This window comes from Oncorhynchus keta, chromosome 1 (genome assembly GCF_023373465.1).
Source record: "Oncorhynchus keta strain PuntledgeMale-10-30-2019 chromosome 1, Oket_V2, whole genome shotgun sequence".
NCBI classification, from domain to species: Eukaryota; Metazoa; Chordata; class Actinopteri; order Salmoniformes; family Salmonidae; genus Oncorhynchus; species Oncorhynchus keta.
In genome coordinates this window covers 18,200,913-18,222,666 of record NC_068421.1, presented here as the reverse complement: position 1 = coordinate 18,222,666, position 21,754 = coordinate 18,200,913, and the positions used below count along the sequence as shown (strand labels likewise).

The following is a 21,754-nucleotide window of genomic DNA, read 5'->3' as shown; positions in this document are numbered from 1 at the left end:
AGTCAATCCACGGTCCTAAATGACTCCCACAGTAGGTGACATTCATGTCTGCTATACTTAGACACCCACACACAGAGACACACCTACCCATAAAGACCCAGACAGCTTCCTATGGGTAAACACACACTTTTATAGATCAGAGCAGGGCCAGACAGAGACACACCTACCCATAAAGACCCAGACAGCTTCCTATGGGTAAACACACACTTTTATAGATCAGAGCAGGGCCAGACAGAGACACACCTACCCATAAAGACCCAGACAGCTTCCTATGGGTAAACACACATTTTTATAGATCAGAGCAGAGCCAGACAGAGACACACCTACCCATAAAGACCCAGACAGCTTCCTATGGGTAAACACACACTTTTATAGATCAGAGCAGAGCCAGACAGAGACACACCTACCCATAAAGACCCAGACAGCTTACTATGGGTAAACACATATTTTTATAGATCAGAGCAGGGCCAGACAGAGACACACCTACCCATAAAGACCCAGACAGCTTCCTATGGGTAAACACACATTTTTATAGATCAGAGCAGAGCCAGACAGAGACACACCTACCCATAAAGACCCAGACAGCTTCCTATGGGTAAACACATACGTTTTCATAGATCAGAGCAGGGCCAGACAGAGGAACACCAACAGGCCCTCCCACTCTCTCTCCACTGTAGCAGAGCCAGTTACTACACACAGTACTGTATACAGTCAACCAGGCCAGTCTGCAGTATAAAACACCATCCATCAGCCAGTCTCTGTACTGACATGCCATGATTAGTGTACTGGAGGTTGTAGATTGACAGTGGCCAACTCTCCTGGAGATAGCTCCTGCCTTGCTCGAACACAGCTAATCCAGGTCTTGATGAGTAGCTGATTGAGATTCTACCAGTCTCCAGTAGGTCTGCAGGAAGAGGGTAGGTCACCACTGGTTTACAACATCTCTAGTCATGCTCTGACTGTCACTACTAAAGCATTATTCAGAGTGTCTCTGGGACTAACCTAGTGAGGAAACAGTCACTTATTCTTTCTGCTCAACACACAGCCTCATCTCCAGTCTATTATGTCCAAAACACATGACTGACAGACAGATGATTCAATCCAAAATGCTTTTCCACATTCAATCTTTTTGAGCAGCTTTCTCCAGTGGTTAGCTTCAGGGAGGACTATTCTGGACTGATGTGGCTTCCCCCAGTGGTGGGTGAAGTCAGACTTCAGAGAATACTAATGAGAAGCTCTGCTTCAATGACGGCGCCCTGATAAACAGCTCTGAATCCGTCTGAAATCCCTTGCATGTGACCCCCCTCTGTTTCATCTGTGAACTACCTGTACTCTAGCCTTCCTCCTGACGCTGACTGCTCAAGCCATTAATGTACTACCATTCCTGCCATAATCGTCCATTAACTATTTGTTTATGGAAGAAGAAAAAAAAGTGCTTGTTGCTTAAAGCGCTTTGAGAAAGTACATTAAACTTAGTGCTTTTCATTACAATTAATCACTCGCCCTCTTACTCTCTATCAGTCTCTTTTCTCCCTCCAGCCCTCCTCCCAGTCACATTCGGGGCTGTGTTGCACTGTGCTCTGCGCAGATAGATTCAGCAGAAATCTCCCCCCGGGACAGAGCAATTGCCTTAGCACTTCGAAAATAAACCCTGGCTCCAAACACAATATCATTGTGGAGCTCAACATTTCCTACTGCCCTCATCTACACAGTAAGCAATTCATAGTGAGCTCTCCGACTATTCATTGAGAGAGTATGGTTGTATGAGTCACTGGCTTTGGACATTGGCTCTTGTTTAGAAAACAAAGCACAGAGTAAAGTGAGCACCGTTAAGACATCATGCACCATTGACCTTCTGGTACTAGAGTTTCTTTGAGCTTCAGTATTAGAGAATAGCCTGGTCTGAGGTATACAAAACCACAGCACAGATTACAGAACATCCCAATATAATGTAGGCAGAGAACACACAGAAAGAAAGCGCGAGAGAGGGGGTAGACAGCGAGAGGGGGTAGACAGAGAGAGCGAGGGGGTAGACAGAGAGAGCGAGGGGGTAGACAGAAAGAAAGAGCGAGAGAGAGAGAGAGGGGGTAGACAGAAAGAAAGAGCGAGAGAGAGAGGGGGTAGACAGAAAGAGCGAGAGAGAGAGAGGGGGTAGACAGCGAGAGGGGGTAGACAGAGAGAGCGAGGGGGTAGACAGAGAGAGCGAGGGGGTAGACAGAGAGCGAGAGCGAGGGGGTAGACAGAGAGAGCGAGGGGGTAGACAGAGAGAGCGAGAGAGAGAGGGTAGACAGAAAGAAAGAGCGAGAGAGAGCGAGAGAGAGAGGGTAGACAGAAAGAAAGAGCGAGAGAGAGAGAGAGAGAGAGGGGGTAGACAGAAAGAGCGAGAGAGAGAGAGAGAGAGAGAGAGGGGGTAGACAGAAAGAGCGAGAGAGAGAGAGAGAGAGAGGGGGTAGACAGAAAGAGCGAGAGAGAGAGAGAGAGAGAGGGGTAGACAGAAAAGCGAGAGAGAGAGAGAGAGAGAGGGGTAGACAGAAAGAGCGAGAGAGAGAGAGAGAGAGGGGGTAGACAGAAAGAGCTCCGAGAGAGAGAGAGAGAGAGAGAGGGGTAGACAGAAAGACTGGAGAGAGAGAGAGAGAGGGGGTAGACAGAAAGAGCGAGAGAGAGAGAGAGAGAGAGGGGTAGACAGAAAGAGCGAGAGAGAGAGAGAGAGAGGGGTAGACAGAAAGAGCGAGAGAGAGAGAGAGAGAGAGGGTAGACAGAAAGAGCGAGAGAGAGAGAGAGAGAGATAGGGTAGACAGAAAGAGCGAGAGAGAGAGAGAGAGGGTAGACAGAAAGAGCGAGAGAGAGAGAGAGAGAGGGTAGACAGAAAGAGCGAGAGAGAGAGAGAGAGAGGGTAGACAGAAAGAGCGAGAGAGAGAGAGAGAGGGTAGACAGAGAGAGAGAGAGAGAGAGAGGGTAGACAGAAAGAGCGAGAGAGAGAGAGAGAGAGAGGGTAGACAGAAAGAGCGAGAGAGAGAGAGAGAGGGTAGACAGAAAGAGCGAGAGAGAGAGAGGGTAGACAGAAAGAGCGAGAGAGAGAGAGAGAGGGTAGACAGAAAGAGCGAGAGAGAGAGAGGGGTAGACAGAAAGAGCGAGAGAGAGAGAGAGAGAGAGAGGGGGTAGACAGAAAGAGAGAGAGAGAGAGGGGGTAGACAGAAAGAGCGAGAGAGAGAGAGAGAGAGGGGGTAGACAGAAAGAGCGAGAGAGAGAGAGGGGTAGACAGAAAGAGCGAGAGAGAGAGAGGGGGTAGACAGAAAGAGCGAGAGAGAGAGAGGGGTAGACAGAAAGAGCGAGAGAGAGAGAGGGGGTAGACAGAAAGAGCGAGAGAGAGAGGGGGTAGACAGAAAGAGCGAGAGAGAGGGGGTAGACAGAAAGGAGATTGACTTACGATCGAGTCCATTGACGTAGCGGATGGAGACCTCACAGTGTCCCCACACAGCACTGACGATAGGGTACAGCCTCCTGCCCTTTAACCCTCTGAAGGCCACGCCCAGGTACTGGCCATCCACCATGAAGCTAAGCGTGCCCTCGTCCATGTCCAGCACCACCAGCAGGGCATCCGGCAGAACAAACGACTCGTCTGCCTCCAGGAAACACGGGTATGTTGGTGCCGAGGTGGAGGCCGGCCGGTTCTTACTGTCGTGGTTGAGTCTGTTCCGGCCCAAGTCCCAGCCCCACGACTCACAGTCCGAACCCACCAGGGCTGTGTAACCCACAGAGTGTAGAAGAGCGTCAGCCGTGCCCACCCCTACGACAGCGTGTGTTCCTCGTTGTCTCGCTGGCCAGTGGATCCTCCAGACATGAAGCCCCCGTGTGTAACCCACCTGGCCGCGGATGCAGTCGGTGCTCTGGGCCACCGGGTGGCGGTGGAAGGTCAGCTTGTCGTCCTCCTTGACAAAGACGTTGAGCGAGCGGTCCTCTGGGTTCCAGGCATGGTGGAGCTGCAGGTCAGAGGTCGCAGGGGGCATGTCCAAAAGTAGGTCAAGACGAGGAGGCCGGCAGAAGTCTGGACCCCGCAGCTCACGGTGGACAGGCCGATAGGAGGGATCGCCCCGTGCGTCAACCGACTTGATGCTGCCCGAGATCTTCTGACCCATCGCTGGTGAGGGATAGAAGGAGATGGGGAGGAGGGCGGAGAGGGTGGTATGGGACTTCTCGCCGCTACCTCATGGGCGCTGTGGCCAGAAGGGCAGTCGTCCCTGGCTGAGAGCCGCTCTCACAGAGACACTCAGTCCACTGTCAGAGGAACCTCGCTCCTACAGGAGAGACGCAGTCCACTGTCAGAGGAACCTCGCTCCTACAGGAGAGACGCAGTCCACTGTCAGAGGAACCTCGCTCCTACAGGAGAGACGCAGTCCACTGTCAGAGGAACCTCGCTCCTACAGGAGAGACGCAGTCCACTGTCAGAGGAACCTCGCTCCTACAGGAGAGACGCAGTCCACTGTCAGAGGAACCTCGCTCCTACAGGAGAGACGCAGTCCACTGTCAGAGGAACCTCGCTCCTACAGGAGAGACGCAGTCCACTGTCAGAGGAACCTCGCTCCTACAGGAGAGACGCAGTCCACTCCTACAGGAGAGACGCAGTCCACTGTCAGAGGAACCTCGCTCCTACAGGAGAGACGCAGTCCAGTGTCAGAGGAACCTTGCTCCTACAGGAGAGACGCAGTCCAGTGTCAGAGGAACCTCGCTCCTACAGGAGACACACAGAAGAAAACATTAGTTGACTTTATCATGACATACTCACTTTCCCAAACTCCTGTTACACACAGCAGCAATGGCAAGACAACACAACAATGAAGGCCCTTTTCCTTACATATCGAAATTCAACTCTCAAAACAGACAGGCTAATGCAGCTGGCTTCCTTCACCCAGAATAAACACAGTCAAAAGAGCAGCGAAAGGGAGAGGAAGCACAAGAGAAAGAGATGTATCAGTCTGAAAAACCCTCAGGCTGCTCTGTAGTTCCTGACAGCTCTCTGGAAGAAGAGGGGGGGGGGACATCTGAGCAACAAAAAGGGAGGATGAACTCTTCTCTTCTACTGACTCACTCAAGACTTGAAGACATTCCTCCTCAGTTACCAGCCTCACACGCCAAGGGCACCACCCCTACAGACACTGCGTGTGCATGTGTCAAACCTGACATGAACTTTCACAAACTATGCACCAAACGAGACTGCACCCCCCCAGAAATGTAGCTGGACCCCCCCAGAAATGTAGCTGGACCCCACCAGAAATGTAGCTGCTCAGTTTTAACCACACTCACCACATACTGAACAGAGAGGACCATACATTGTATAACGAAACACGACAAACGTGGGGTCACTCGCATGCACACAATGAAAAGGCCTGTGTGTGTGTTCTTAAAAAGGAAGGATATTCAGACAGAACGCTAACATTACTCTGGGTGATTCAGATTTTATGAGGGCCCTTTCAGAAGGAGTGGAGACTAAACAAGACCAAAAAGATTTGAGAAATCATTCCACAACAAAGATTTCAAAACAGTCAAGTTACCGTGACAGATTTTACTTGATCATCTCCGGCACTGTCATCCTGCCACTACATTTCCCATAAACCCACAGACACCCCTGTGCATCCCAGTTACCAAGCCCTGGGCCCAGCTGTTCCAAATTCTATGTTCCAAAAACACTCCCTCTCTGTTTTTGACAAGACCTACTCTGCTTCCAGAGAACAGAGAGAGAACCCTTAACTGTCACCCTGCACCTCCCAGTGAGAGCAGAGCTTCTGCAGAGACACAATGGAGGGAGTCGGTCACACTCTGAACCCAAACACCAGGGGGAGACAGAGCTGGTGAGGCAGAGGTGGCTAGCCAGCTCCAGATTTGAACCACATAACAAACGCTGACAAACTATTGTCTGTGTGAAGTAGGACGTACGTGCCTGTGTGTGCATGGCTGTGTGTGTTCCAGACATCATTTACATTGTGCAGGCTCTACCCAAATAAAAGCTACACATCTTCCATTTACATATTTATTCATTTATCAGTCTATAAATGACTCATGGTGCCATTTGTGCTGGAATGAAGGGTGCTATTTATCACAATGTAATGAGGCCCACAGACTTACTGATCACAGCGCTGCGCCATCAGACAGTCACTCTGCCTCTGTGTATGAAACAGACAGACACTTGTTTGCTGACTGAGCTAGCCCATCTTTTGTAATGAGTGGTGTGTCTAGTCTGAGGGAAGGTACTCGTCATCAAATGACCCCTACAGGGAAAACACCAGAGCAGACAATTAGATGACAAACTAATGAGGGAAGAGAGGAAAGAGAGAAATCAAATGGTGCCTAATGGACAGAATGACAATTACTCTCCTGCTGACCTCAACTTCATTACCAAGATGTCTGCAGTCACATGTGCCCTCGTGTGTGAAGTCCAATCTCTGTGTGTGTGTGTGTGTGTGCACTCTTGACCCTTATTGCCAAGATAGTGGTGCTTCCACATCCCTTGTTCCTCCCCACCATCTCATGTGCTTTGTGGAAGAGCAGATGTCCGTCACACCGTCCTACCTCAGTATATAAATGGATTCCCATAACATTGTGTTGTGTCACGGGCCATTGGCTGGCTGGGGGATCAATACAACTCTCCTGGAGCCCAACCTCTAGAAATGACTATTGAGCAGAAGGGAAAACACCAAAGTGATATGTTGCGTATTGGAAGATGAGGGGTTACACTGTTTATTAATGTGAGAGCCTGAGAATAACGCCATTGATACAAGGTGGGTGGAGTCTGGGCTATTTCAGTGTTCCAGTCCATCTGAGCCAGGACTAGCAGACATAGGTGTGACTGAACTGTTAGGTGATAGGGCAAGCACATCCCTAGTCATAAACACTCAACCTAACACAAAGATGACTTGCTATAACAGTAACTTAAATACAACACTGAGGGATTTACTGCGAGACTGGATAATAGTACACTGCCGTAGCGCAAGTATGACAAACCATAGGATACGGTTACAGTGAGACAGCCTAGGTGAAATCCAATACTTTAAGAATTGGAGTATAACATCTTGATAGCGAGTTTGCTTTACTGTTAAAAGCAGAGCACATCATCTCACAGGACAGAAAAAGACAGTGACTTCATCACTCTCCAGACTTGTGTAACAGCACATCTTAACAGCTAATCATCTCTCATCCCAACCATAGAGGAAGTGCCTTCTCTCTTTGTGTGTGTGTGTTAGCCAAACAGCTGTGGAATGATAAGAGTACCACAACGCTCCCTTCAGAGTCTCTTTAGCACAACGCAGCTTGAATGCAAGAGTAACAAACGAACGAGACAGAGAGCAAGAGAGGGAACATGGAGAAAAACAGAGAGACTTCTTACCATGTGAAACGATATCCAAAGTCAAGCTGGTCTTAGCATTTAGCTTTCTCACGACTCAAGGCAATGTGTACGCAAACACTAGGAGGAGAGGGAATCTCAGACTTTTCATGAATGCCTTGTTCAACTATGGCCAGAACACAGTGGATTGAGCGAGGAAGACCGAGAAATAGGATAGATACAGTCTAGCCTCAGTCAGTTCCCAGATACGACAGGAAAACGGCCGCTGGAACGAGAGAGGGAGGGGAAAGAAAGAAGGAAAGAGCGAGGAAGGGGGCTAAGCACGAGGCCATAGAAATTATTTCCCAAAGACTACAAAACAATCCAGTCTCGCTTGCTCGGTGCTTCAAGTGGAGCTAGAAAAAAAATAATGGCATGTCGATCCTGCTCTCTGACCAAACCTCCTAGGAGAGACATGCCACTGACCAAACCTCCTAGAAGAGACATGCCACTGACCAAACCTCCTAGAAGAGACATGCCACTGACCAAACCGCCTAGAAGAGACATGCCACTGACCAAACCGCCTAGAAGAGACATGCCACTGACCAAACCGCCTAGAAGAGACATGCCACTGACCAAACCTCCTAGAAGAGACATGCCACTGACCAAACCTCCTAGAAGAGACATGCCACTGACCAAACCTCCTAGAAGAGACATGCCACTGACCAAACCTCCTAGAAGAGACATGCCACTGACCAAACCTCCTAGAAGAGACATGCCACTGACCAAACCTCCTAGAAGAGACATGCCACTGACCAAACCTCCTAGAAGAGACATGCCACTGACCAAACCTCCTAGAAGAGACATGCCACTGACCAAACCGCCTAGAAGAGACATGCCACTGACCAAACCGCCTAGAAGAGACATGCCACTGACCAAACCTCCTAGAAGAGACATGCCACTGACCAAACCTCCTAGAAGAGACATGCCACTGACCAAACCTCCTAGAAGAGACATGCCACAGACCAAACCTCCTAGAAGAGACATGCCACTGACCAAACCTCCTAGAAGAGACATGCCACTGACCAAACCTCCTAGAAGAGACATGCCACTGACCAAACCGCCTAGAAGAGACATGCCACTGACCAAACCGCCTAGAAGAGACATGCCACTGACCAAACCGCCTAGAAGAGACATGCCACTGACCAAACCGCCTAGAAGAGACATGCCACTGACCAAACCTCCTAGAAGAGACATGCCACTGACCAAACCTCCTAGAAGAGACATGCCACTGACCAAACCTCCTAGAAGAGACATGCCACTGACCAAACCTCCTAGAAGAGACATGCCACTGACCAAACCTCCTAGAAGAGACATGCCACTGACCAAACCTCCTAGAAGAGACATGCCACTGACCAAACCTCCTAGAAGAGACATGCCACTGACCAAACCTCCTAGAGACATGCCACTGACCAAACCTCCTAGAAGAGACATGCCACTGACCAAACCTCCTAGAAGAGACATGCCACTGACCAAACCGCCTAGAAGAAACATGCCACTGACCAAACCTCCTAGAAGAAACATGCCACTGACCAAACCGCCTAGAAGAAACATGCCACTGACCAAACCTCCTAGAAGAAACATGCCACTGACCAAACCTCCTAGAAGAAACATGCCACTGACCAAACCTCCTAGAAGAGACATGCCACTGACCAAACCGCCTAGAAGAGACATGCCACTGACCAAACCTCCTAGAAGAGACATGCCACTGACCAAACCTCCTAGAAGAGACATGCCACTGACCAAACCGCCTAGAAGAAACATGCCACTGACCAAACCTCCTAGAAGAGACATGCCACTGACCAAACCGCCTAGAAGAGACATGCCACTGACCAAACCGCCTAGAAGAAACATGCCACTGACCAAACCGCCTAGAAGAAACATGCCACTGACCAAACCGCCTAGAAGAAACATGCCACTGACCAAACCGCCTAGAAAAAAACATGCCACTGACCAAACCGCCTAGAAGAAACATGCCACTGACCAAACCTCCTAGAAGAGACATGCCACTGACCAAACCTCCTAGAAGAGACATGCCACTGACCAAACCTCCTAGAGACACGTCACTAACCAAACCTCCTAGAAGAGACACGCCACTGACCAAACCTCCTAGAAGAGACATGCCACTGACCAAACCTCCTAGAAGAGACATGCCACTGACCAAACCTCCTAGAAGAGACATGCCACTGACCAAACCTCCTAGAAGAAACATGCCACTGACCAAACCTCCTAGAAGAAACATGCCACTGACCAAACCTCCTAGAAGAAACATGCCACTGACCAAACCTCCTAGAAGAAACATGCCACTGACCAAACCGCCTAGAAGAAACATGCCACTGACCAAACCTCCTAGAAGAAACATGCCACTGACCAAACCGCCTAGAAGAAACATGCCACTGACCAAACCGCCTAGAAGAAACATGCCACTGACCAAACCTCCTAGAAGAGACATGCCACTCAGAGCTGAAAGCCTCCCTGGCTGGAATGTACTTCGCTGGTTGCTGCAGAGACGGCCTCATGTGAGTGAGAGCACTGTTGTGTTACTTCAGTAGGTGAGACTGAATAGGGAAACTGAGGGAGAAAGAGGGAGGGACTGAATGATGGTGGGAGAGCTGTGTCATCTTACTCCTCTCACAGACATCACCTTCCAAGTATGGAGAGCGCATGAAGACATACTTGTTCATGTTAACATTTCAACCCTCTACCGTCTAACCTTCTCACTGTTCAGCTTTGCAACCATGCCCGCCTCTTCGCTACCCTTCTCAGTGCCCATCCATCCCCTTTCCCTCTCATGTTTCTCCCATGAGAGACAAGAAAGCCTTCCCACCATCTCTACTCCCACACACTTGAGTGGCATTCCTCTCACCATGCCCTTTCCTCAATCTGGGGAGGCTTAACCTCTTGAACCTCTGGGGGCAGTATTTCATTTTTGATGAAAAACATTCCCGTTTTAAACAAGATATTTTGTCACGAAAAGATGCTCGACTATGCATACAATTGACAGCTTTGGAAAGAAAACACTGACGTTTCCAAAACTGCAAAGATATTGTCTGTGAGTGCCACAGAACTAATGCTACAGGCGAAACCACAAATAATCTACACAAATAATCTTTTTGGAAAAACTGAACATTTGCTATCTCACTGAGAGTCTCCTCATTGAAAACATCCGAAGTTCTTCAAAGGTAAATGATTTTATTTGAATGCTTTTCTTGTTTATGTGAAAAATGTTGCCTGCTGAATGCTAGGCTTAATGCTATGCTAGCTATCAATACTCTTACACAAATGCTTGTTTTGCTATGGTTGAAAAGCATATTTTGAAAATCTGAGATGACAGTGTTGTTAACAAAAGGCTAAGCTTGAGAGCCAATATATTTATTTCATTTCATTTGCGATTTTCATGAATAGTTAACGTTGCGTTATGGTAATGAGCTTGAGGCTATAATTAGACTCCCGGATCCGGGATTGCTCGTCGCAACAGGTTAATCACACAAGCTGTAGAAAGCAGAGTCAAGTCTAACCCAACACAGATTCTACAACCACCAGCTAATACATTGAAATGCATACTGTATAAAAATCCTAATGGAGCTTCTGCATATGAGTACATTAGGATGTGTCTGTTCCATTGCCTTGTTTTCACATGGGCTTCTATTTAGTGACAGCATCGCTACGCGTTTGACCTCTGTGTAAGACTAAAGAGCTCCCTTCGTCAGAGCAGAGAAGTCCCGAGGCCAGCACAGAGCACAGGCTGGAAACCTTTTCAACCCCACTGTGTGTCTACATTACAGTCCATTTCAACCCTCACCACACAACGTTGACAAAATACAGTCAACTAGCTTGTAACAACCGTTGTCACACAACTGTCAAACACAGCACCACACAGAAGGAAGCATTGATCATTAACATGAAGAGAGAGGGGGGACAAGGTGGAGAGATGAGGGAAAGAGATGGCTAAAGATGAAGGCAGGGTGGGGGAGAGGGGGGACAAGGTGGAGAGATGAGGGAAAGAGATGGCTAAAGATGAAGGCAGGGTGGGAGAGAGGGGGGACAAGGTGGAGAGATGAGAGAAAGAGATGGCTAAAGATGAAGGCAGGGTGGGGGAGAGGGGGGACAAGGTGGAGAGATGAGGGAAAGAGATGGCTAAAGATGAAGGCAGGGTGGGAGAGAGGGGGGACAAGGTGGAGAGATGAGAGAAAGATGGCTAAACATGAGGAAGGGTGGGGGAGAAGGGGGAAAAGGTGGAGAGATGAGAGAAAGATGGCTAAACATGAGGAAGGCAGGGTGGGGGAGAAGGGGGATAAGGTGGAGAGATGAGAGAAAGATGGCTAAACATGAGGAAGGCAGGGTGGGGGAGAAGGGGGATAAGGTGGAGAGATGAGAGAAAGATGGCTAAAGATGAAGGCAGGGTGGGAGAGAAGGGGGACAAGGTGGAGAGATGAGAGAAAGATGGCTAAACATGAGGAAGGCAGGGTGGGGGAGAGGGGGGATAAGTTGGAGAGATGAGAGAAAGCAGTCAGGGCATCAGAAAACATTTTGCAGAGGAAGAGGAATGGTAGAAACATCACAGATCAAACTATGTGCATACACACTACATCAACAAAGATGAAACAGAAAAACCTTGCAGGACGCTAGCTATAAAATAGTAACACGCCATCACAAACAGCTACCTTGACAGAATGGTGCTACTTTTCACCACTTCACGACAAAGATCAAAAGGGAGTTGCCAGCAGTGTTGGTCAATGAGGCCATTCGTCCAAATGACTTGCCATCTCATATACAAAAAGGAGACTAAAGAATACAATAGCACCCCCTTACCCACAGCTTCTTCTGTAATCTAGCTCCTTCAGATATGCACCCAGCTGAGAGCAGAATGGCTAGTTCCCTATAGAGCTGGATCACAGAAGGTCAGACAGGCATCATACCCGAGCACTGCTCTGGGGGTCAGTAGATGCATTGCCACAAGTTGGATCCAGATAGTGAAGTATTTGAAACCTGGCCCCAGTAGACAAAGCCGCTTGTTCCAAGTCCTGTCAGACTTTGCAGGAGTTGTTTTACTAGAAGCTCAAGGTGTATTCTAGAGGCGTAATCCACTTGGGTTGAGTACACACACCCAAGTGCTATTAACAGAGGTCAGTCAAGTTGAAAGGTCAGCAGGTGTCTTCTCTTTCACAACTCCTTGTCTATTCCTTCTCATACTGTTCCTTAGTAAACTCAAAATCCCTGTGCTACAATCCAGCTGCCTGCCTTGCCAGAGCCACACATCCATCCCTTCAGCCAACAGTTAGGCAAATTAATGGATTACAGATAATGATACTTGTCACCACACAATAGCACTATACTGGCAACAACAAAAACAGGTTTGAGTAGCACCTGGGAACTGACTGTGGCAGGTTGATGCTACACATGGGTAGAACGAGTGCACTCGACAAGAACCTCCTATACAATTTATAAAAGGGCTTGGGGTACATGGACAAATAATGCTCTAGAATGAAATCTACAATGGCGTGACATGGGTTATCAACATAATATACTAGACTATCTTTGTGGTGCTAGGATCATACAGTTGGTTAAAACCCAAGGCATTCTCTCCAGGTCCACAGAACATTTCAGTTGTTTGGGCTGAGCCCTGTTCAAATATTAAAAAGGTATCCAGGCTGAAGGCTCTGGTTACCTGGGCGAGCACGTAGGTAAGCCCAAACTGGTCTGATCAGGTTCCCCACCCTGCCCCATGGGTAACAGAAACAATCTCATTGGTGGCTCAATCAACAGGAATGAACAATCAAAAGCACTCTGAGCCAATTGGCATCACGACATGTCCAGGATCTTTTATTAGTATCTAAAATGACAGCACCTCATCTCTGCATATTTGTTGCATCAGGAAGGTCGAGTGGTGCAGCGGTCTAAAGGCATTGCATCGCTAGAGGAGTCACTACAGACCCTGGTTCGATTCCAACCTGTATCACAACCAACCGTGATTTGGAGTCCCATATGGTTGTGCACAGCCAAATATATAAATAATTTAAAATCCTGACATAGGCGTGTATGGGGGGGTCGGTTGCGTGTGAATCAGTCAAATTGTAGTAAAGGTGAGAGCGGACCGGCAACTACTTCTTAACTCGCTGATTGTCCATCTTCCAACAGGGGGATCCAAGAGTAGAGTAGCCAGCAGTAAGACAGGCCACTACAGCAGACAGGGAGGCTGGCTGGGCCTGTGCAGGGTAAACTTTGGTTTATATATATATATATATATATATATATATATATATATATATATATATATATATATATATATATATATATTTATTTATATATATATTATATATATATATATATATATATATATATATATATATATATATATTAAAATCCACTTGTTAATCCATCAGAGAGCTTGCATCCACAGCGAACCACCATATCACCAAGTCCTAAGATAACAGGTCAATCCCTTTACAGTGGTTCTGCCTACTTCCTGAGGAAAAACAGAAGGGAGCCAATGAGGCAGTAGGTAAAATCAGGACAGTAAATATAGACAGCGTCTGGAAACATTACTAGCGGTCAAATCCTTGCTTCCTCACCTCTCTTAAAAGTGGATTGGAGGAGAGGATCAACGAGACAACCAGTAGAAGACAGGACACAGGCCCAGACAGTGACGTGGGGTAAGGCAGGAAGGAGCCTTGGGAGGTGGAAGATAAGGACACTAAAATGTAAGGTACTACACTTGAGTGTAGGGCAATTAAAAGTCAAACAGTGACCTAGTAAACCTGAGGGTAAGGGACTTCACTAACCTGGATGTGCAGTACACTTGGCTACTTTTATAGGCCTCTGCACTAGACACTTCCTCAGACCAGATCACAGGACTGAATGCTCTAACCACCACATAACCAGTCTGCTGTATGCAGGAGATAATCTGTACCAAGTGAGAATAGCTCAATACCAATGAACCAAGTCATTAAGTCAGAAATAAGAGCGAGAGGGAGATATGGAGAGAGAGAAACTGTATTCATGAGGCGTCGCAGTCTTAATGTTTTTTCTCCCCAATTTTGTGATGTCCAAATTGGTAGATACAGTCTCCCGGTCGAGGCCTACTGCGACACAGCCTGGGATCGAACCCGGATCTGTAGTGACGCCTCAAGCACTGCAGTGCCTTAGACTGCTGCGCCACTTGGGAAGCCTGCAATCTCAATGTTCAGGCGACTCTTCAAACGTTAACCAGGTGTGTAGTGCCTCAACGCCTGTCGTTTGCTGGCTAAATTGGCCATTAGGCCGGGGCAGAATTGATGAAATGACTCCGTCGATATAGTACATTTCTCAGCCTCAGGCAAACAGGCCTCTAATCACCATGTGACTACAAGGTCTCTCGTGTACAGAATAATTCCCAGCCTCCACACACACTTCTCCAGACAACAAACCTATCCTCACGGTGCCCCTGCTGCTTCCACCTTCCAGCAAAATAGACCCAAACACACACTTAACAAATCCAAAACAGCACCAAACCAGCAGTAACTTCCATCCTCAACCACGTGATGAACCACTTGAGACTAGATTGCCCAGCCAAGACTACATCCATCAGCTGTGTAAAGTGCTGCAGCCTCCAGTTTCACTCTAATTGGGAGTTTATCCACCTGCTGAGTCTCCAGATGTTGCTGGGTGGAACTGGGGGCCTCTCTGCCACTTGAGACTAGAGGGGATGAGAGATGTCAGCCCTGATTAATACATCACGCCTTTCTCATTACAGCTACTTTCACCTCTCCCACAAGCTCCCCGCTCACTCTCCAGTGGTCAGCAGCAATGAAGTAAAATGAGGATTGGAGAGCAGGCCGTTTGGTAGCTAAGGCGCTAAATAAAAACTTCAGTTAAAGCAGTGGGAGCAGGATGTGACATCTATTGGCTGCTGCTGTAAAGCTGCAGTTTCATAGACTCTAAAATAAGATTATATAAGCAGAGTCTTGTTAACAGTCACACAGCTGAATAGAAACAGCATCATTTCCACTACACAAAAAGGTATCTTGAAAAAAGGAAGTGTGTTTTGTTCAAAAGAGTTCCAGGTATGAGTTCCAGTGTGCTCTAAGAGAAAGTGGTGTGTTTCTCACATTCATGTGGAGATTAATCCAAAGGATACTCAACATCAAATTAACAGAAAAACGACTGAAGAAAAAAATATAATATTTCAACCTTTTAGGAATCTTAATCTGAGATCCATGTAGCACACATGCAAATGTTTCCATAGCAGGGCAGCCTATAGTGCATACAATAAGGGATATAGAGGGCACTTTGCATCATACGGAAAACCTGGGAGGGTGGGGGGGGTAGAGAAGTTGGACATGCTGGGCAGATCACAGTGCCCTGCCCTCAGGCCCAAAGTCCAGCATCATCATGACTGATCATGACTGACAAAAAGGGGTCATCTCTCCCAGCTCACCAGGCCCACAAGCAAAAAGAAACCGATGTGAGAGATGGGCAGCAGGTTGGAACAGCTAGAGTTGAGACAGTCTCTTATCGCTCTTCCTTTACAATTGACCACCTGTTTCCTCCCCCTCATTCACCCACTGAATAGTCTTCAGTAAGGGTCTTCATTATTCCACTGTGCCCCCCTATACACACACAGCACACGCCGAGGTTACCCTGACTCTAGCACTTAAATCGATAACCACTCTTTATGTGTACAGACCGGTATGAGGGTTGAATGGGAATTGAACAGATATGGCCACTAAGGTCACAGCAAAACAAACCGGGAAAAAAAGGTCAGATTCCTCCTTGTTTGTTTGGGTACTGGTTTCTCTCAACACTAAAACTAGTCATTATCTTTAGGTAAGTCCCTAAATGACTGGCACACACAAAAGAAAACATCAGGTTTGCACTACATCAAGACAATTATGATTTGGCTTGGGCTGCATCAAGCTCATATGTGCCCAGTGGGCTAATCAGAGAGAACTGTGGGAAGCTGCTTCTTTGATTTGACTGCAGATGAGATCCCATCCATTGGTGTAGGCTGTTTATCTCCCAAATAAGCAGTCTTCCTTCTACAGTATCAACAAGCAGTGCTGCCACAATCGCATAACTGACAATTATGGGCAATAACCATTAACTTTATTTTCAAGTATATATAGTTCACCTAATAGCAGTTTCGTACTGGCCAAACTTCTGCTCTGGTGATTACACAGAACATTAATACATCATCATAAAAAGCACAGTGACTCTCAGCAAGCCTATCGCAGTAAACAAACTTCAGGTAAATAACTGAAGAACCTTTTTTTACATGAAGCAGGTAAAGTTAGTAATAATTTTACGAGCACAAGGGGCGTCAAAACTTTATTGTATTCATTAAGTTGTATCGTTATGATGTACTACAATAAAAAAAAATATATTTTTTAATGACAACTGTGGCCATTTTGCATGAGAATTAATAGTTACCCAACATTCCTAAAATCATCACAGCCCTAACCAACAGCATGTAATAGCACGGTATGACAGACCTCACCGTGCCATTTTCTGTCTTCTCCAATTCTAGAAATGACAATCATAGCAGCACTGAGGCTGCTTCAATTTAGCTCACATGCACTTGGGAATGCAATTTGTAGGACGTGGTGGTGGTGGAGGAGGAAACCCCTATGGTACAATTGAGTGTTTTGCAGGTCAGGGGGAGAGAGGCTGGAAGAGTGAGTACTGTTTTCAATGATTTGACATTTCTATGTCAGTTGGAAGACCGGGGCGAGCCATTTATCAGTGTGGCCCACTGGGGAGACCTCTATCTCCATTCAACCCTGTGCTCTTTCTTCATCTCTCCACAAAACACTCAGGGTGTGTTTCTCCCCCAGACTGTACTTGACTTGTATACAAGTGCCGGGCTGAATAGCGTCATAGGCACAAACATTAAATGGTGAAATAAAATAAAAATCTACATGTCTTGCCAATGCAGCATGGAGATGAATCACCCTGGGTGCATCTCATACACCGCTCCCTCCTTCCTCACTCCACCACCCTCATGAGAGACCGTAAATTAGCTCCTAAAATACCCAGCCGGCCCACCAGACACGACAGCATGAGCCTACAGACAGAGGGACTCTATAAGAACACAATCCTGAGACACGAGGCTCTGTTCCAACCACTACTGGTCCACCCTGGCAGAGAGCACATTACACAGGCCCATCACTGATAACAGGAATAATGAAAAGTAATGAAATACTAAGAGATTGTTATTAAAATGAGAAATCAGACATTGGAAGCCCTGAGCCTCCGGGAACCCTCGAGACCGAGAACTAGAGCAAGGATGCAAGTACATTAAACCTTCACTACAAACTCCACCTGTTGTCAGTAATTTAACTCATTTGGAGCAGTCAGTTAATTGTACTCCACAAAGCCTTGACAACTGGTAATGATGTATGCCAATTCATTTTGAACAAACAAAGCGCAGGAAAGCGGTGTGCATTTGGAAAGTATTCAGACAATTGACTTTGTTTAAATTTTTACGTTACAGCCTTATTAAAAAAATGTACTAAATTGTTTTTCTCCCTCATCTAACAACACACAATACCCCATAATGATTTGCAAAAACAGGTTCAGACATTTTTGGAAATGTAGTAAAAAATCAACTGAAATGCCACTTTTACATAACTATTCAGACCCTTTACTCTATACTTTGTTGAAGCACCTTTGGCAGCGATTACATCCTTGAGCCTTAAGCTTTGCACACCTGTATTTAATTTCTGCCATTCTTCTCTTAAGCTCCGTCAGGTTGGATGGGGAGCGTTGCTTCACAGCCATAGTGCATAAAGTTCTCAGTTCTCATAACAAGCAACCTCTGACAAAAGTCCCTCTACTTCAATTTGAGGTGAAAATGTTGCATCAGACACCTTGTCGACAGAAACAGCTCATGGTCCTCCTGGAATCAGAAGGTTTTTTGACTCAATGGAGGAACGTAGTCAGAGGAATGCTGATGAATATCTTGCTCGAGCTGTGTATGCAACTGGTTCACCTCTGATGCTCACAGGCAATGTGTATTGGAAGAGATTTCTGAATGTTCTTCGTCCAGCATACATCAACCAAACGTGCCTTATCTACTCAGTCGCTGGACGCAGAGTTAAACAGAGTTTAAGTTAAGGTCAAGCAAATCATCGAGAAAGCAGACTATTGCAGTCATCTCTGATGGGTGGTCAAATGTTCATGGGCAAGGAATAATTAACTACATCTCCAACCCTCAATCAGTATTCTACAAGAGCACAGACACAAGGGACAACAGACACCAGTCTCTACATTACAGATGAACTGAAGGCAGTCAATGACCTTGGACCACAAGGTATTTGCACTGGTGACAGACAATGCTGCAAACATGAAGGCTGCTTGGTCTAAAGTGGAGGAGTCCTACCCTCAAATCACACCCATTGGCTGTGCTGCTCATGCATTGAATCTGCTCCTCAAGGTCATCATGGCACAAATAACAATGGATACGCTCTACATGAGAGCCAAGGAAATGGTTAGGTGTGTGAAGGGTCATAAAATTATAGCAGCAATCTACCTCACCAAGAAAATTGAGAAGAATAAGAGCACCACCAAGAGGATGTGTCTGTTGCTGGGTGCCCAGCAACACCCGTTGGGGTGGTGTTGTCATGTTTGGCAGTCTCCTGGAAGGGAAGGTGTCCCTCCAAGAAATGGCCATATTACAGTCTGCAGATATAGCCAGCCCCATCAAGAGGATCCTCGTGGATGATGTATTTTGGGAGAGATTGGTAAGCAGCCTGTAACTTACAGCAGTAGCCATTGCACGGATTGAGGGAGACAATGTCATCCTGTCTCATGTTCAGACTCTGCTTGCAGATGTAAGAGAAGAAAACCATAATGCCCTGCCAACTTCACTGTTGCTCCAAGCAGAGGAAAATGCAGTTCAAGTATGCTGGCAAGAGAATCCTGTCTGGTGCAGAGATCAACAAGGCCTATGGTGTCATCACTAACATGTCTCGCCACCTTGGCCTGGATGAGGGCAAGGTTCTTGGCAGTCTGGTGAAGTACACTTCCAAGAAAGGGCTTTGGGACAGAGATGCAAGATGACAGTCGTGCCAACACATCGCATCAGCCACCTGGTGGAGGGGATCGGAGGCTCTTTTCCCATGTTGCCTCCATCCAAATCCCACCAACATCAGCCATCTCAGAGTGCAACTGGTCCTTGTTTGGGAACACACACACACACAAAGCATGCAACAGGCTGAACAATACAAGGATTGAAAAATTGGTGGACATCCGGGGCAAATTTGAGGCTTTTTGAGCCTGACAACAAGCAATCCTGAACAAGGTTGGAAAATGACAGTAAAGATGAGGCCTCAGAGTCTAATGTTGAAGAGGTGGACATTGAGGAGGTCCATGGAGAAGACATGGAAGCCTGAGAGGAAGACAACCAAAGCTGTAGTTTCTAGACCATCATTTTGCAGATGTTTGTTGAAAACGTTTTTGGGAGATGTGATGGATCATTGTGGATCATTCAATATTCCCTTTCAGTGTTCAGTGAAATCATCCCATGTGAAGAGTAAACTCATTTAAAAGTTCAATTCATAACTAAATAGTTTTATTTCTATTGGAAGGATTTAATCATTTGCAATTAAGTATACGTATGATAAGGTAAAATGTTTATGTTTGTCTCCATATGATATGGTAAATATATCCAATGCAAAAAAACACCTACATTGAAATGATATTAATGTGCATATATTCCCGTTAAATCCCACGGAAAGTTTCCACCTCTGAATTTCTCAAAATGTGCAACCCTAGTGTTGACAAAGAATAACATTTTCAGGCTCTCCATTACTAGTCTCTGCATTACTGTCATTACTAGCTGGCTGGTGATTGACTGAACACTGAAGGACTTGTGTATTGTTCAGCATACGCCTGCGCTAAGGGGGACTATGGGAAGTAGTGTTCAGTCACTGTCGTGTTCTGGTCAACAAGACTCACTGTGCAGGGACCACTGTCATGTCAAACCTGCTGGGAGTCTACTGCTGCCTAGCAAGCATAGCCTGAGGAGAAGCAACAGCCGTCGTGTGCCGTGCCGTCGCGTCGAGCCGCCATTCGCCGTGCTGTCTCCATCTGGAAAACTACTGGATGTGCAGGATTTTGGTCAGCTTATCAAGGTCCTGTTGAGCAGCTGATCTTTTACAATGTCATGTATTCATGCAGGGCTGGAACCCCCAGTAGCTCTCCTGGAACCCCCAGTAGCTCTCCTGGAACCCCCAGTAGCTCTCCTGGAACCCCCAGTAGCTCTCCTGGAACCCCCAGTAGCTCTCCTGGAACCCCCAGTAGCTCTCCTGGAACCCCCAGTAGCTCTCCTGGAACCCCCAGTAGCTCTCCTGGAATCTCCTGGCAAGAGGACAAGCGTTAATGTCAAGTCCTGCTGTTCCATTAGGCTGAGATGAGAAGGGGGAAGTGATGCGTGACTGACTATTCTGAGCAGGTCAGTCAGGGTGAGTTATCTTTGTGTGCCTGTCTGTGGATAGCAGTCCAAAGACACTGCCCTGTGTCTGACCCAGGCAACGGGTACAACACTTTGCATGCCAGATAGAACAGACTGTAAAACAGATGAGAAAATGCAGCAGCTGGGGTGAGGTCTCACTAACATACTGAAAGGAATACTTCCTGGTGCGTGATTTAGTGACATGACACAGCGATCTCTCGACCTATAAGACTACAGTGAACCTGACCACCCGCTGAACTAAACTTAAAGATCAACTTGGTGGGAAAACCCAATTAATGCCATACATGATTATTAGAACATTACAGAACTCCCATCCTTCCAGATTCATGTCACTGGGGACTAGGGCTTGATCTGAACAGCATGTGACAGAAAGAACACAGATGTTTTGTTTGGGGGCAGTGCTTAGAGTTGGCTGGACGCAAGTGGTCCTTCATGCTACTCTATTTCTCTGTAATGCAAATAGGGAACGCGTTGATCTGTCACTTAGACACACGAGGACAATCATACATATTTCTCAGAAACTGCCCAGGGCAATTGCTACCATCGTTCCCAAACTCAACCATTTCTATTATCTTTTAGGCGCAGCTACTCGTGATAAAAGGTTAGAAGTGCCTGTCTCAAACTAATTGATAACATTTTTTTTTAAAACTGACCTGTGCTATCAGTCATTTTAAATAATTCTCTCACTGTCAGATCAATTTGATCCCCAGTCTTACTCCCATGTCTCTCCCTCCAGCCCCCTCTCCTCGTCTCTCCCCCTAGGTACATTTCCCTGTATCCTGCTCCCCATTTTCCATTTCAGTCAAACTGTGCTTTCCTGCTCTCCTCTCCTTTAGTTCAGACTCATGCAAAACCATATCGGTGGTCTTTTGCATGCCCTGTCTGATCTGATTTAGGGGGAACAGAGGTGAACATGCTGTACATCA

General features: G+C 46.9%; 2 protein-coding genes across 12 annotated transcripts in view; both read right to left on the bottom strand.

Annotated features, from left to right (window-relative positions):
• LOC118392723 (SPRY domain-containing SOCS box protein 4-like) overlaps positions 1-21,754 on the bottom strand; it is a 38,028-nt gene that overhangs the window by 10,466 nt on the left and 5,808 nt on the right. The window contains exons 2-3 of one of the 11 annotated variants that reach the window (XM_052512549.1): positions 4,641-4,729; positions 3,428-4,575 (exon numbers count right to left, since the gene is read on the bottom strand). In XM_052512549.1, coding sequence (XP_052368509.1) covers positions 3,428-4,136 — 709 coding nt within the window. In that variant the 5' untranslated portion in view covers positions 4,137-4,575; positions 4,641-4,729. Of the gene's footprint in view, positions 1-3,427; positions 4,730-21,754 lie in introns of all 11 variants that reach the window. The other 10 variants (XM_052512527.1, XM_052512565.1, XM_052512593.1 and 7 more) reach the window with 10 other exon arrangements.
• LOC127923681 (uncharacterized) lies at positions 5,742-9,704 on the bottom strand. The gene is made up of 3 exons (XM_052507858.1): positions 8,677-9,704; positions 8,102-8,406; positions 5,742-5,780 (listed from the first exon to the last, which is right to left on the bottom strand). Exons 1-3 carry the CDS (start codon positions 9,287-9,289, stop codon positions 5,742-5,744), a joined length of 957 nt encoding a protein of 318 aa, XP_052363818.1. The 5' UTR covers positions 9,290-9,704.

What these genes read in the sequence shown, in the direction of transcription:
- LOC127923681 (XM_052507858.1), bottom strand. Translation starts at nt 9,289, where the DNA reads ATGTTTCTTCTAGGCGGTTTGGTCAGTGGCATGTTTCTTCTAGGCGGT. An exon ending in TGGCATGTCTCTTCTAGGAG is followed by an intron (nt 8,407 to 8,676) that starts GTTTGGTCAGTG and finishes CTCTTCTAGGAG; the next exon opens with GTTTGGTCAGTGGCATGTCT. An exon ending in TGTCTCTTCTAGGAGGTTTG is followed by an intron (nt 5,781 to 8,101) that starts GTCAGTGGCATG and finishes GTGTCTCTGCAG; the next exon opens with AAGCTCTGCTCTCACTGGGA.